The 14,821-nt window shown below is 37.7% G+C and overlaps 1 protein-coding gene across 4 annotated transcripts in view; it reads left to right on the top strand.

Annotated features, from left to right (window-relative positions):
- The window catches only part of DTL (denticleless E3 ubiquitin protein ligase homolog), a 48,825-nt gene that overhangs the window by 19,113 nt on the left and 14,891 nt on the right, over positions 1-14,821 (top strand). For all 4 annotated transcript variants that reach the window (XM_045452465.1, XM_045452464.1, XM_045452466.1 and 1 more), the window contains exons 12-13: positions 6,306-6,395; positions 8,973-9,108. In XM_045452465.1, the coding sequence (XP_045308421.1) occupies positions 6,306-6,395; positions 8,973-9,108 (226 nt within the window). The remainder of the gene's footprint in view (positions 1-6,305; positions 6,396-8,972; positions 9,109-14,821) is intronic.

Below are 14,821 nucleotides of genomic sequence, written 5' to 3' on the forward strand. Positions count from 1 at the left end.
TCTTTCTCCCTCTCTCTCTGCCTCTCCCCTGCTTGCACACACACTCTCTCTCAAAATAAGTAAATAAAAATTGTTTAGAAATATCTTTTTTTTTTTTTCCAACGTTTATTTATTTTTGGGACAGAGAGAGACAGAGCATGAACGGGGGAGGGGCAGAGAGAGAGGGAGACACAGAATCGGAAACAGGCTCCAGGCTCCGAGCCGTCAGCCCAGAGCCTGACGCGGGGCTTGAACTCCCGGACCTCGAGATCATGACCTGGCTGAAGTCGGACGCTTAACCGACTGCGCCACCCAGGCGCCCCTAGAAATATCTTTAAAATACAGTATTTTAATCCCCAGGATCCTATACCCAAATTAACCATAGAGCCTTACACAAAACACTCAAAAATATTTGTATGGCAATTGTATCCTTTACTCTTTCATAAGTGTTCAATCTTAAGGTTACTAGAATAGAATAGATGCTTTATCAAGTTTTTATATATATATATATATATATATATATATATATATATATTTTTTTTTTTTTAAGTTTATTATTTTGAGAGAGAGAGAGAGAGTGTGGGGGAGGGACAGAGAGAGAGGGAAGGAGAGAATCCAAATCCCAAGCAGGCGCTGCACTACAGTCAGCACAGAGCCCAAAGCGGGGCTCAAACTCAACGAACCGTGAGATTCACGCCCTGAGCTAAAATCAAGAGTCAGACGCTTAACCAGCTGAGCTGTCCAGGTGCTTCTCACTTTTGTATATATTTAATAGCATTATTTAATTTTTTTATTTTACTGATTTCCCATTTCACAAGTTTATAATATTTTTTTACTTTTTTTTTTTTTTTTTTAACGTTTATTTGTTTTTGAGAGACTGGGAGAGCATGAGCAGGGGAGGGGCAGAGAGAGAGGGAGACACAGAATCCGAGGCAGGCTCCAGGCTCTGAGCTGTCAGCACACAGCCTGACACAGGGCTCTACCTTATGAATTGTGAGATCATGATCTGGGCTGAGGTCGGACACTTAACTGACTGAGCCACCCAGGTGCCCCAATATTTTTTTACTTTTTAAATAACAATGATACCTAAGTGACTACTATAAGCTAAGAAATTTAAAGCTGCTGGGGTCATCTGGGTGGCTCAGTCCATTAAGCGCCTGACTTCAGCTCCAGTCATGATCTTGTGGTTCGTGAGTTCAAGCCCCAAGTTGGCTCTGTGCTGACAGTGTAGAGCCTGCTTCAGATCCTCTCTCTCTCTCTCTCTCTCTCTCTCTCTCTCTCTCTCAAAAATAAACATTAAAAAATATATTAAAAATAAATTTAAAGCTTTCCATTTGACACTAGTGGAGAAAACTGAAATACTACACAAGTAGCACTTGCTGACCACTGAAAAGTAGCTCTTGTGGGACTAATTAATTATAGAAGTGTCTGGGAGTTCAGAGAAATAAGAGTAATATGGCATTGTTTTTCTAGGGCTAGAAATTAATTATCTTCTAGGTTGCCCTGTAATATCATAAATGTCCCTGACATTGGTGAATTAAATGATCAGAATTCACACATTTTGGATCTTAGAGTCATAATGTCTCAAACTTCATAGACCCAGATTCAATGTTATCAAATCCCTTCTTAGGAGGCAATTACATCATTCGTAGGTCCTGCCAACCTATAGGAAGTCGTATCTTTAATGTTGGCTTAGGACAGGATAGAATCTGTCAGGTATGAAGGATAATTCTTCAGCTTAATTTCATCTGGTCCTGGGGGACACACCAAAAAATGATTTCTCTGAATAATACCTAGAAGTACAAAAATGCAACACTACCTTAAGAGTTTTTAGTCACAATATCCTAGATGGTCACATGGTGGAGACGTTGTTCTATCCAAGTTGCTTTTGTGTTGTACTTGCCTCTTTTCCTACAAGCACGTTTCTTTTTTTTATTTATTGTATTTTTATTTTTTTTAATGTTTATTTATTTTTGAGAGAGCATGAGCAGGGGAGGCGGGGAGAGAGAGAGGGAAACACAGAATCTGAAGCAGGCTCCAGGCTCTGAGCTGTCAGCACAGAGCCCAAAGCAGGGTTGAACTCACAAGCTGTGAGATCATGACCTGAGCCAAAGTTGGACACTTAACCGACCAAGCCCCCCAGGCACCCCTACTTATTGTATTTTTAAATGAAAATTTGCTTGTAAAATATATGCTTGAGACCCTGATTCATAAGAGTTTTTACTTAGTTTCTTGTCTATAAAATTTTCTGATACGAGTTTTAAACTTTGATGATATAGGTTAGCAATACTAATGCTTTCTTCTAATATTTTAAGTTTTGAGTTTCAAATTTGGTCTTAATGCTTATTTTTCTTTTTGTTTTCCCTTTCTCCTTCTCTCACTATCTTATCTCCATTCCTTTTTCTATTTGACTTCCAACTTAGCAGGAAGATTTTATTCCTACCAAAGTCTGTATCTTTTTAAGTTTTTTAATTCTTTAAAAGAAAATTACACATACAAAAAAGCATAATAAAAGATTATGCAAAAAATACTTAATGCACTGATCATTATTAAAGATCTTTTAAAATAAGTTTTTTATTACATATATGTAATTATGCATATAATTGTGTATTATACATGGGTGTATGTGTTTAGAGATATATTTTATTGTCAATTCTATTTCCTTTAGTACGCAAACTGTTTTGTTTCGTTTCAGGGAATAAGGGTGGAGGTATAGTTTCTTTAGAGACATGCAGTAAAGATACTTGGCTGTTGTTAGTAACCCATTTTCAGATGTCTACTCAGTGGCTATCACATACATGGGTGACCCTTTCTAAATTCCTAGGCAGGGTCACATGTCAGTGCTGAATGATGTGGTTCAGACATGATGTTCTCCTGCCTGTCCACACATAACTCAATGTGCAGGCTCTGATATTTGAGATCCTGGCAAGCTCACTGCTCCTAAAATTGAATTTGCCTAGTGACGTGGCTCAGTTTCTCTTTTCCATGATTAAAAAATAAGGTGGGGGTGTAGTTTAAAACCATTCCATGCAAGCTGAGTATCCAGGCTGTTAGGTTATCTTATAGCTCTGCTGTGTTTCCAGCAGTCAGAATTCCTTCAAGTGTTGGGATTTTTCCTATGTTAAAAAGCCCATGGGCACAAGAAAACAGTGAAATAAAGGAGTTTCAGATCTTAAGACAGAAGAGAATAGCCTTCTAATCTTTACCACTGCTCAGCAAAGGGGAGATATAATATAGTTAGGCTCTCTGATACTGAGGCCCAAGACTTCAAAATACAGTTAATATATTTTTTTCTTTCTAATTTCTTATCCCTCACCTCCTTTTCCTGGTTCATTTCTGTTATAGCCGCTGAATAGTATTGAAGTGGTTATAAATAAACTCATTTGGCACAGTCAATTCTACCGCTGACTGGCGAAACATTGAGCCTGACACTTTAGGAAGTGTAAATGATCTCATGGCAGAAATAAAGATGAGATTTGGTTTCTCTCTGGGCATAGTAAGGAGATTTTGGGGGGGAAAGGTGCTCATCTTTTTTGTACGTTTAAGGATACAAAATGTTCATTACATGCATAGCTTAGAGCCAGTTCTTTCTACCTGTTGCGTTTATAGTTCAAGGAGTTTTACCACAGGGACTCTTCATGCCTTGAAGCAAAGTCTGTATAACAGCTAGAATATGTAAGAGAGGGCAGTTTTCCATGGTTTGACCCTCTCCAGGATGCACAGGTGTAAATGTCTCCTGGACTTAGTTTCCTCTTCCTACTTAAAAATAGAGGCTTTTAAAAAAATGAAATCATGTAAAGACAGTAATGTTTTATAAAAATGAAGTGACCATAAATAAAAACTTACTTGAATAAAAAGGAAGGATTTAAAAACAACTTGAGCTTCACCAGAGGACATTTTATCTCCTTCAAGTAGTCAGCAAGGGTACTATACCACGCTAGTATAGTCCTAAACTGCGAAAGCGCTTGTAACTACCATTCAGATAAACTTGCTGGACAGTACCTCTCATTTCAGCCTACCTCATGTCCTTCTCTCCACTTTTTTTTTGTTGAGATAGAATTCATAGAATATAAGGTTCATCATTTTAGTCATTTGTCAATGTACAGTTCAGGGATTTTGAGTATAATCACAATATCGTGCAACCACCATCACTATTTCATTCCCAGATGTTTTCATTACTCCAAAACGAAACACTATACCTTTTAATAAGAGTCGCTCTCTGTTCTTCCCTGCCTTCAGCCTCTGGCAAGCACTAACCTCTGTTCTGTCTATGGTTTTGCCTCTTCTGGACATATCCTACACATAGAGTCACACAGTGTTTTCAAGATTCATCATGTTGTTGCAGGTATCAGTACTCCATTCCTTTTTATGGCTGAGTATTCACTGTATGTATTGACCACATTTTACTTATGCCTTTATTAGTTGGTAGATTTTTGAATTATTTCACGTTTTTGGCTTTATGAATAAAGCACCTATGAGCGTTCATGTACAAGTGTTTGAACATACATTTTCAGCTCTTCTGTGTGTATATCTAAGAATATAAGCGCTGGGTCGTCTAGTAATTAATTCTATGTTTAACTTTTTGAGGAACCTTCTCCCCCCACGTTTGAAGCTATGTAAAGTGCCTGGCTCAACAAATGCTGACTTTTATTGTCATTATTATTCCTATCTTACAGTTTGTAAAAAGTTTTTCCAAGGGATCTTTTGTTTTTTCTCTTAGATCCTATAGGTAAATGCAAAAATGTACATGGATTCTATTGGCGGATATTTGTTTGTTTGTTTTTTAATTTATTTTAATCCTTTGTATACACGTTTAGGTTTCCTTAGGTATTATAATGCCTAGGAAATTGAAGAAGAGCCAGTATCATGAAATGACAAGCTAGAGGCCATAAGCAGAGTAAACCAATGCAGTAGAGTAATGTGTTTCTACCAGGGAGGGTCAAAAGAACATGAGGGTTTTCTCTCCCTTTTAATTTGCTGCTACCCATCCTGCTTGGGCCTTGGGTGAAGAGAAACTTAATGGGCTGGGGCCATCCCAAAGAGAGAGGATGGAGAATTTCTGTGACTCCTGAAATGAAAGTCTTTTCTAAAATATGCTACCTTGTGAGAGAATGAGTTATTGCTCTCTGTGCTATTGTAGGAGGCAGAAAGTGAGATCCTTTTTGTTAATACTCAGGAAAAAGCTTTTTCTGCAAAACTCTAATTAACCCAGCGAGACAAATTAGACTCTGTTCTTTCTCTTTTTTTGCTTTTTGAATCATTACCTGTGCCATTTAACCCAAGAGAGGAGTAGTAATGATTGAGTTGGAGAACCTTATGAATCAGTGTGTTGAATATCTTCACTACAATTGAAGGAAATCTATTAAGTTTACTTAGTCATTCTTGCAAATATTCTTTCCAGAGTCGCCTCCACTTTCTTCATACAGATGAGCAATGATTCAGAGCCTTGGGAAAATGAAAAGGGAATAATTTCTCTTTTTCAAACACATGTGCTAATAATAGTTAAATGAGTTTGTGCCATATTGTGCTGATTAATTCCCATGGCCTCTGAAAGGGATTGACAGCTCTCGAATGAATCAACTGTCAAATGCAGATCACTAATGGCATCCAGTGAGGGGGGGAATCTGATCCTTAGTCATGTGTGTTGTACTGCATAATATGACCCTTGATTCATTAAAACATAGCAGAAATTAACTGAAAATTCAAGAGTTCTTTAATCAAATTAACCAAAATGAAATTGTAAAAGATTCTTTTGTTCCAAAAAGGATACCAAAGTGCCATGTAAAAGTATATGGTTTATAGTCCTTCAAAATGAAGGGATGACTTTGGTAAAAATCAGTGAGTCTTTTGGATGAAAGACTGTCCTCTTGTTGCAGGAGAACTGGTAGTATGTCTGAGATGCCTTCAGGGTTTAGTTAATGCAGTATTCCCAGAAGTCACTGATTAGAGAAGATCTGAAAATGCCTAGGCTATGTAAAAACAGGGCTCCCTTGAAGTGCACACTACCTAGCAGCTGAACCCCATCCTTGCAGAAAGTTACCAGCTAAGAAGTGAGGAAAAATGTCATTCTTGAATTTTAGTCAAAATATATATAGATAGTTAGGTAGTCCTGTCCTGGTATCTGAGTTCATATCTGTTTTCTCAGATCGGTGGCAGAAATATTTTGCCCATTGGAACTCTTTTCTGAGCTATAACTAGGCATACTTAAGAGACGTTTGGTAACAAAGCTATCTAAGGTACAAATATGGAGAGATTCCAAGGCTCTATCTGGGAGACCTAGCACTGCTCTGCTGACTTGTTTTTTTCTTTTTTTGATGGTGTAATAGGTCTCCACACCCTGGCATCCTCCTACGGTACTCCAGGGTCACTCTCAAGAGGTCACATCTGTGTGCTGGTGTCCATCAGACTTCACAAAGGTTTGTAAATAAATCTCTGTAGTTGATTTAAAAAGTGGATCACAGATTTGTAGATTTTCCCAAGGTTATTTTGAGTGTTATACAGACTTCAATGTTTAAATAGAGATCGAAAGAAGTAGAGGCCATCCAGGATCTATGTCAGCATTAATCATACACATTCTACTTTTCTCTACCAGTAGAGAAACTTACACTAAAGAATAAGAATGGATTTCTTGATTCCTTGGAAGTCATTGTTTTCCTAAACGTAGAATTAAGTTTTTAATGTAATTAAATTTTATCCGAAACTAAAGTAAAAAAAATTCTAAGGTGAAAAAACTAGTTTTATTAACTATCTACATATTATCAATGTGACATATTAAAGGTAACATCTCGACTGTTCTTCACAATCCAATTTAGTGTTCACATGCCTAAACAATGCTTGCTGTGAAGTCTTAATTTGCTAGGTTATCTATGGCAAAACTACATAAGTAGCTCTAAAATGTTTTAGACATTTCTCACTTAAAAAAATTAACAGTAATACTTAAAAACAAAATCCTGAAATGTAGAAAGACCAGAAACATAATCATAATCTTTATGTACATGTAGGGCTTTCATACAATAGCAGCCCAAGTTCCAGTCACTCTCCTGGCCTCTGCTTCCCCTGGTCTTTGGGTTATTGGGATTTACAAGAAATATCACTTCTGTGGAGATCTCCCCTTTCATGTATGAAGTTTTGAGGTTTTGTTCCCATCTGTTTTTTATCTTCCAGAAACTTTTTATGGTCTGCTCTACTCAAGGCATCTCTGCTAGCTTTCCAATACTGCTGTGGATTTCTTTTTATTTCTGTATCCCTATATAACCATTTCTGTGGTCAGCCTCGTGATAGGCCTTTTTTTTTTTTTTTAACTTAATCGCTTTAATCACCAATAATTATATCCCAATGACATTTTCCTTCTGAGATTCCATGTAACTTCCAGTGAAATATCTGCTTTTAACATATTTTCTATTTTGTAGAATTGGGATAGTTTTTTAATTTTTCAGTTATTTATGTCATCTTTTTTCAACCACCATATATTGTCCTCATGTATATGCACACGAAAGACTCCTAGGAGATGACAGGGCTGTTTACCTATACTCACCTAGTGACTACCCTTTTAAAAGTTTTTTTTAAATAATTTTGTTCCTAGGGGCACCTGGGTGGCTCAGTCAGTTAAGTGTCCAAGTGTCCAACTTTGGCTCAGGTCATGATCTCACGGCTCTTGGGTTCAAGCCCCACGTCGGGCTCTGTGCTGACAGCTCAGAGCCTGGAGCCTGCTTTGGATTCTGTGCCTCCCTCTCCCTCTCTTCCCCTCCCCTGCTCATGCTCTGTCTCTCTCTGTCTCTCAAAAGTAAATAAACATTAAAATAAAATAAAATAATTTTGCTCCCAGCCTAGAGTTAGGAAGGTAGGTATGGTATAAAAACAAAAGGTTCTAGCCTCTGAAATTGGAAAAACATAATATTTCAGTCTAGCTTTGCCACTTAATTGTGGTGACGTTGGGCAAACAACTTTATTCTAATCTGCAGATGAGGTTATTTGAGTTCAAGGTTTTTTACATTGTGAGTATTAAACAAGTTAAAAAAATGTAAATTGTCAGATGCACAGTAGGTGCTCTGGAACTAATAACTCTTATTAATAGACCATAGAGTAACTGGGGATTCCAGGCATTTCTTGTTGAGCAGTTAAATATGTGTGTCTTCTTTTGGCCTCCCAGTAAGGAAAGGAAAAAGCTGCCAGTCTCTTGGGGGCCAAGACTTAAGAGAACGTGTGTTCTTTTTTTCTCTCTCTTTAGTGACTGAAATAGAGAAATTATATAAACAAATGCTGGGGAACAGCTCTGGTACCAGTGGCCATTTGCCACAAGCTCTTCAGGCTGGACTTTCTCTGCCATAAAAGGCTGGGACCAAGACCGGGAATGGTCAGATATTTTTAAAGGGGCAAAGGTTATTTTTAACTTCTTTCAGCCTAGTGAACTTGTTGTTTTCCCAGATCGCTCCTTTACCTATTTAAAAAGAATCTCAAAGGAATGGTTTCATTCTACTTGTCACAGCTTCCTAGAGTCATGAACTAAGCCTGATCTTGGAAATGATCCCATTACTTTAGCAGTAAGCCAGATCATGTATAATTCAGAAGAAAGTGGTAGAAATTGAATGGTGACATGTACTGGTTTATCATTTAAGAGGGAGAGTAAAAAAGGTATTATAATTATATATGTCATAGTTCTATAGAAAGTTATAAAGATAATGACTAGCCCAAGTTTTTAAGGCAAAAATGAAATGAACTTGGTTTTATAGTAGGGCATTAGGTCAGGTAATAAATGACTGGTAATGAAAGACATACCAGCAGAATTATTAAGAAACTATAGAGAGTCCTTTGGAAATCTGGAGTGATTCCTGAAAGCAAAGAATGGAAGTATATGATTTTTCAGATATCATTTTCTATATCCTGGTGTGTCAGACAGAATAATTCTCCTTATGAGTCCTTAAGATCTACAAAATTTTTCCTTTGTTGTAAGTCTTTGATTGAAACTTCTTGACTCCCTTCCTGGTTCTCACTAGATTGCTACCTGCTCTGATGACAATACACTGAAAATCTGGCGTTTGAATAGAGGCTTAGAGGAGAAATCAGGAGGAGATAAGCTCTCCATAGTGGGTTGGGCATCTCAGAAGAAAAAAGAGGCGAGAGCTGACCTAGGTAAGGATCCCATGCATTTTTCTAAGTTGTTCATGGTTTAATTGGTTTCATTCTACAGTACAGAGTGATCAGCTAGATTTCATCTTGTCTTGGTATATTTTTAAAGGAAAGCACCATCTTTTTGACATTCATTCTTTTCAATACATATTTTCTGAGCACTACTATGTTTATCATCTATACGAAGCACTGGAATCCAGTGGTGGATTTATTTTCAAAATTTTTATTGAACATTTACTATGTGCTAGGCACTGTTCTGAGTTGCTGGAGATTTAGCAATGAACAAAAGAATCAAAAAACCCAAAGACATAAACGAAGCTTACAGATTAGTATGAGCGGCATAGAAACAAGTTAAAGTAAAATATGTACTATGTCAAATCGTGAGTACTTGAGAAAAAAAAAAAAGAACACTGGGAAATTAGGTGCCCAGGGAGGTCTAAATGTTTAGATGACATTTGAGTAAAAGAAGTGAAATAGTGAGCCACGTGGACATTTTGAAGAACATTCCAGGCAGACAAGTGCAAAAGCCCTAAAGTAGGAGCAGGCCTGACATATTTTTTTGTTCCTTGAAGGGGCTAATATGGCTATAGCCCCTGTGGCTGGTGCAAGCTAAGGAGAGGGAGGGGAATAGTAATGGGAAATGAGGTTCTTCTACAATTTGTCTTTTATTCTGACAGACAAAAAGCTATTGCAGGGTTTTAAATAGACGAGTATCATGATCTGACTTTGCTTGATCATTCTTACTCCTGTGTTGAAAACGAATTGTAAAGGGAGCAGTATAAAAGCTGGAAGCTAATTTTAATGTCGTTTTGAAATAATCCAGGAAGCCATGATGGTGACTTGGACAGAGGGGTAGCAAAAGATATGGTAAGAAGTCTTCAAATTCTGGATATATGTACAAGGTGGAGCCAACAGAACATGGTGTGGAATCAGATGTGGGATGTAAGGGAGAATTACTAAGGATGACATCAGAGCTTAGGGCTTGTAAAACTAGAAGAATGGAATTGCCATTGACCTAAACAGGAATCACTGCAGAAGGAACAGGTTTGGGAGGGAATAGCAGAAATTCCCTTTGGATATTTGTTTGATATGATTATTAGACATTCAAATGGAGATGTCAGAGAGGCCGTTAGATGTTAATTTTGCAGTTTGGGGCTAAAGCTATAAATTTGGGGTCCATCATCATAGAGCAAGGAAGCTATAGCTAAGGTAGAGAATAGGTCTGGGGTCTGAGCCTTGGAACACCCCAATGTTTAGAGATTAGAGAGGTGAAGAAACAGACACAACCAGAGAAGTTAGAGAAGAAACCAGGAGAGTACTGTATTTTGGGACCCACGTAAGTAATGGAGAGGGGGATCCATTTGGTCAAATGTTTTTAGCATTCCACGTAAGACAAGGACTGAAATGACCTTTGGATTTGGCAGTGTGGGGATTATTTGGTGACTTTCATGAGAGCAATTTTGGTGGAGTGTCATGGTCTCATGGATGTTCAGGAGGATCAGAGAAGAGAACTTGGAGACTACAAGTATAGAAGGCTCTATCAAGGAGTTTTGCTAGAAAGGAAAGGAGAAAAATAAAGTGGTGGCTGAAGGAAGAAGCAGCATTTGTTTCTGTTTTGTTTTAATAGGAATATAGCATTTTGGAGTACCTGGGTGGCTCGGTCAGTTAAGCGTCGGACTTTGGCCCAGGTCATGATCTCACACTCCGTGAGTTCAAGCCCCATGTTGGGCTCTGTGCTGGCAGTGAAGAGTCTGGTTAAGATTCATTTTCTCTCTCTCTCTCTCTCTGTCCCTCCCCCTCTCCCCCTCTCCCCCACTCTTGCTTGCACTCTGTCTCTCAAAAGTAAATGTTTAAAAAAAAATTTAAGCAGTATAGCGTTTTGTATCAAGAGAGAAACTTGATGCAGGGAAATTTACTAGAGCAGTGTTCTCAAGTAAGTGTGAAGGGATGGTATCAAATTCACAAGTAGAAGGGTAGGACTTTGCTAAGAGTGTGGATAGGTCATCCATAATAATTAGAGAGAAGGTGGAACATACAGGCACAGTGAAGGTAGGTCAGAACCTATGGAAGTTGATAGCTTCTATTTTCTTAGTAAGATAGGAATCAGGATCATCAACTGAAAATAAGGGTAAGGGAGGAAGTGGTTGAGATTTGAGGAGAGATAAGTGAGTCTGAAATAGTCATGCAGAGAAAAGAAGAGAAAGTGGACCAGGGAAATACGGTTGTTGGGCAGTGGGTCAACTTGAGGCTAGTGGTCATGAATTGCAAGTGAGCAGTGTCTAATGGTTGTCTGCTGCCCAAGTACAGATACGCTATAGGTGCGGAGTTGCATTTAACCAGAGGTGTGGTTTAAATCCACAAGTGTAAAGTGAGAGGAGGGCCAAGGAAGTTGAGGGTAGATATGAGAGGATGGTTGTAATGGTTGACTGCAGGATTTAAACTGGGTAAGGAAGGAAGTGAGCATATAGTGGCACTAGGGGATAGTGTCAAAGTGGGAAGATAAATGAATTGAGGATCCCCTAGAGATGAGGGATTTTGGAGATTGATCACTAAAGTGAACTGTAATATAGGTGGTGGTTGAAACTGAGATAACAGAATTTCCAGATTGGTAGTAATAAGGTCAAGGAGTAAGTGGCTTGAGTGAATTAAAGGACAAGGCTATAGAAACCAAGGCATTGGAAAGACCATGTATGTGGATTTTGTAATAACCATGAATTGACAGAGACAGTATTGAAGAGAGTGATAGTACACCAAGAGCAAAACTCTTCCAAGCACTGGACCAGCCAGAGGGGATTCTCATGTTATCAACAGATATATAGTAATAAGCTGGAAATTCAAGCTTAAAAGATTCATTTTACGTTAACCATCAAGGCCTAAGCTAATGGGGAATTGAAGATGAGACCGAATATATGCCCATTTTTCTAATGACTTGGTTCTTTAGTCTCTTAAAAGATGCTATAAGCAGAACTGGATTCCAGGGGAGGGTCTTTTACTTGTAGGTCTGCTTTAGTAAAGCCTTTGATGCCTTTATTTTTTAGTTTTTGGTGTTTCCTCTCTTAAAAAAAATTTTTCTTGGGGCGCCTGGGTGGCGCAGTCGGTTAAGCGTCCGACTTCAGCCAGGTCACGATCTCGCGGTCCGTGAGTTCGAGCCCCGTGTCAGGCTCTGGGCTGATGGCTCAGAGCCTGGAGCCTGTTTCCGATTCTGTGTCTCCCTCTCTCTCTGCCCCTCCCCCGTTCATGCTCTGTCTCTCTCTGTCCCAAAAATAAATAAACGTTGAAAAAAAAATTTTTCTTTAAAAAAAAGAAAAAAATTTTTTTTCTTTTATTAGTATTATGTAAGTTTAAAAAGCCAGCGAGTCCTTCAACAGTGAGCGAGATAAACAGTCCCCAGATGCCCTGCCCCATAGTTCCCTTTTCTCAGGGGCAGCCACTCTCAAATCTTCTAGCTGATTCTTTGATATGTGTGTCTATATCTCTAAATAGTATTTGTGCATTTCTGTTTCTTTTGATTTTTGTTTTCTTTTGTTTTCAACTTAATCTACTGACGTCTCACTTTGTGAGATGAGGATTTCGCTCTCTGTGTCCCCAGCATTACCAAGCCTCTGCATGCTCCGCATTCCCCTGTCTTCCCAATACAGGATCATAATTTTGGTTTGAACAGGAGTTAGCTTTTTGGTTTTGTTTTTTTTCTATTCAGAAGGGAGTTAGATAGTAAACTGCTGTTACTTTTTATTTCCTGAACTTTTTTTCCCCTTTGAGGCTCTTTTTTTTTTTTTTTTTTTTTAAGAGACTTGTCAAGATGTATTTACCTACCATAAGTCCACCCATTTAAAGTATACAGTGCAGTGGTCTTTAGTATATTGAGTTAGGCAGTCATCAACACAATCTCATTCTAGAGTATTTTCATTATCCAAAATGAGGGTCCCAATTTCCCTATATCTTTATCAGCACTTGTTATTGTCTAATTCATTACAGCCCTCCTAGTGAATGTGAAGTGGTATCCATTGTGGTTTAGATTTGAATTTCCCTAATGGCTAACAATATTGAGCATTTTTTCCTGTGCTTATTATTTGCCATTTGTATATTTTCTTTGGAGAAATGCCTCTGCACATCTTTTGCCCAAATTTTAATTGGACTCTTTGTCTTTTTAATGTTGAGTTGTAAGTGTTCTTTATATACTCTGGATATAAGCCCTTTGTCATATAATGATTTGCAAATATTCTCTTATTCTGTAGGTTGTCTTTTTACTTCCCTAATGATGTCCTTTGACACAAAATTTTCTAATTCTGATGAAATCCAACTTACCTGTTTTATCCTTTGTCAATTTGTGCTTTTGATGTTGTATCTAAGAAACCATTTCTTAACCCAAGGTCACAAAGAGATTTTTAGTTTTAAGCCATCTGGTCCATTTTGTGTTTATTTTTGTGTATGATATAAGGATCTAAATTCATTCTTTTATACATGGATATCCAGGTTTCTCAGTATCATTTTTAACAGAGACTATTCTTTACTCCATTAAATTATTTTCATACCCTTGCCAAAAATCAATTGACCATAAATGTAAGGATTTATTTCTAGATTCTCATGCTGTTCCATTGATGTATATGTCTATCCTTAGGCTGATACTACATTGTCTTGATTACTGTAGCTTTGTAGCAAGTTTTTGAAATTGGAAACTCTGGGTCCCCCAATTTTCTTCTTCTTCAAGATTATTTTGGTTATTCTTGGTCACTTGTATTTCTATACAGATACTAGAATCAGCTTGTCAATTTCTACAAAATAGTTCCCTGAGATTTTGATAGGCATTATATCAAATCTATAGTTCAGTTTGGGGAATACTGCCATCTTAAAGATGTGTTAACTTTTGTGATCCGTGAACATAGATGTCTATCAGCTGCCTTGTCTTTATATTTACTTATCTATCCCTAATTTGGGAAAACAAAAAAGAGAAGAATCATGTGAGTAAAAAGCCATCAGTGTTTCTACCACTCACAAATAATTTTAATTAACATTTTAACTTATTTTTGAGACTTTCCTCCTTTTCCACAGAGATTCTTATTAATAGAATCATGTTTATACTGTAAATACATTTGGATTTCTTGGGGACGTCTTCCCTGAACATGATGTTCTAAGCACTTTCTGTGTTATCTTTTTAGCAAAATATTTAAAATAGTCCACTGAGTAAATGTTCCACAGTTTATCTAGCTATTCTCTCGTAGTTGGACATTTTGTTTCCAAAATTTTGTGAAACTTTTTTCTGAATTTAGGGTTCCCTCATCCCATTAAAATAGATTCCCAGAGGTGGCATTTCTATGTTAATTGCTGTAACCATTTTAAGAGTATTAATGAAAAGTGAAGTTGCTTTTAATTATTTTTAGTGTATCATTAATTATTCTTGGTTTTGGAAGCCAAGTCACAAAAAGAGTTATACATGTTGACCAAGTTTGGACCATAATAATAGCAACCACATTCAGCCATTATTGAGTATGAGCATAGACAATCTAAAGACCCACTTGGATTATCTTACTTAGTTTCCCAAACAGCCGAAACTAAAGCTCAAGGAAGTTAGGTTCGCCTAAGATCCCGCACAGCTGTGAAGTTTGTAGTAGAACCAGACTTCAAACACTTGCAGTCTGGTTTTAGAGTGCGTGCTTGGTCTGTGCTGACAGCTCAGAGCCTGGAGCCTGCTTCAGATTCTTTATCTCCCTCTCTCTCT

Source organism: Leopardus geoffroyi, chromosome C3, assembly GCF_018350155.1.
Source record: "Leopardus geoffroyi isolate Oge1 chromosome C3, O.geoffroyi_Oge1_pat1.0, whole genome shotgun sequence".
Taxonomy (NCBI): Eukaryota; Metazoa; Chordata; class Mammalia; order Carnivora; family Felidae; genus Leopardus; species Leopardus geoffroyi.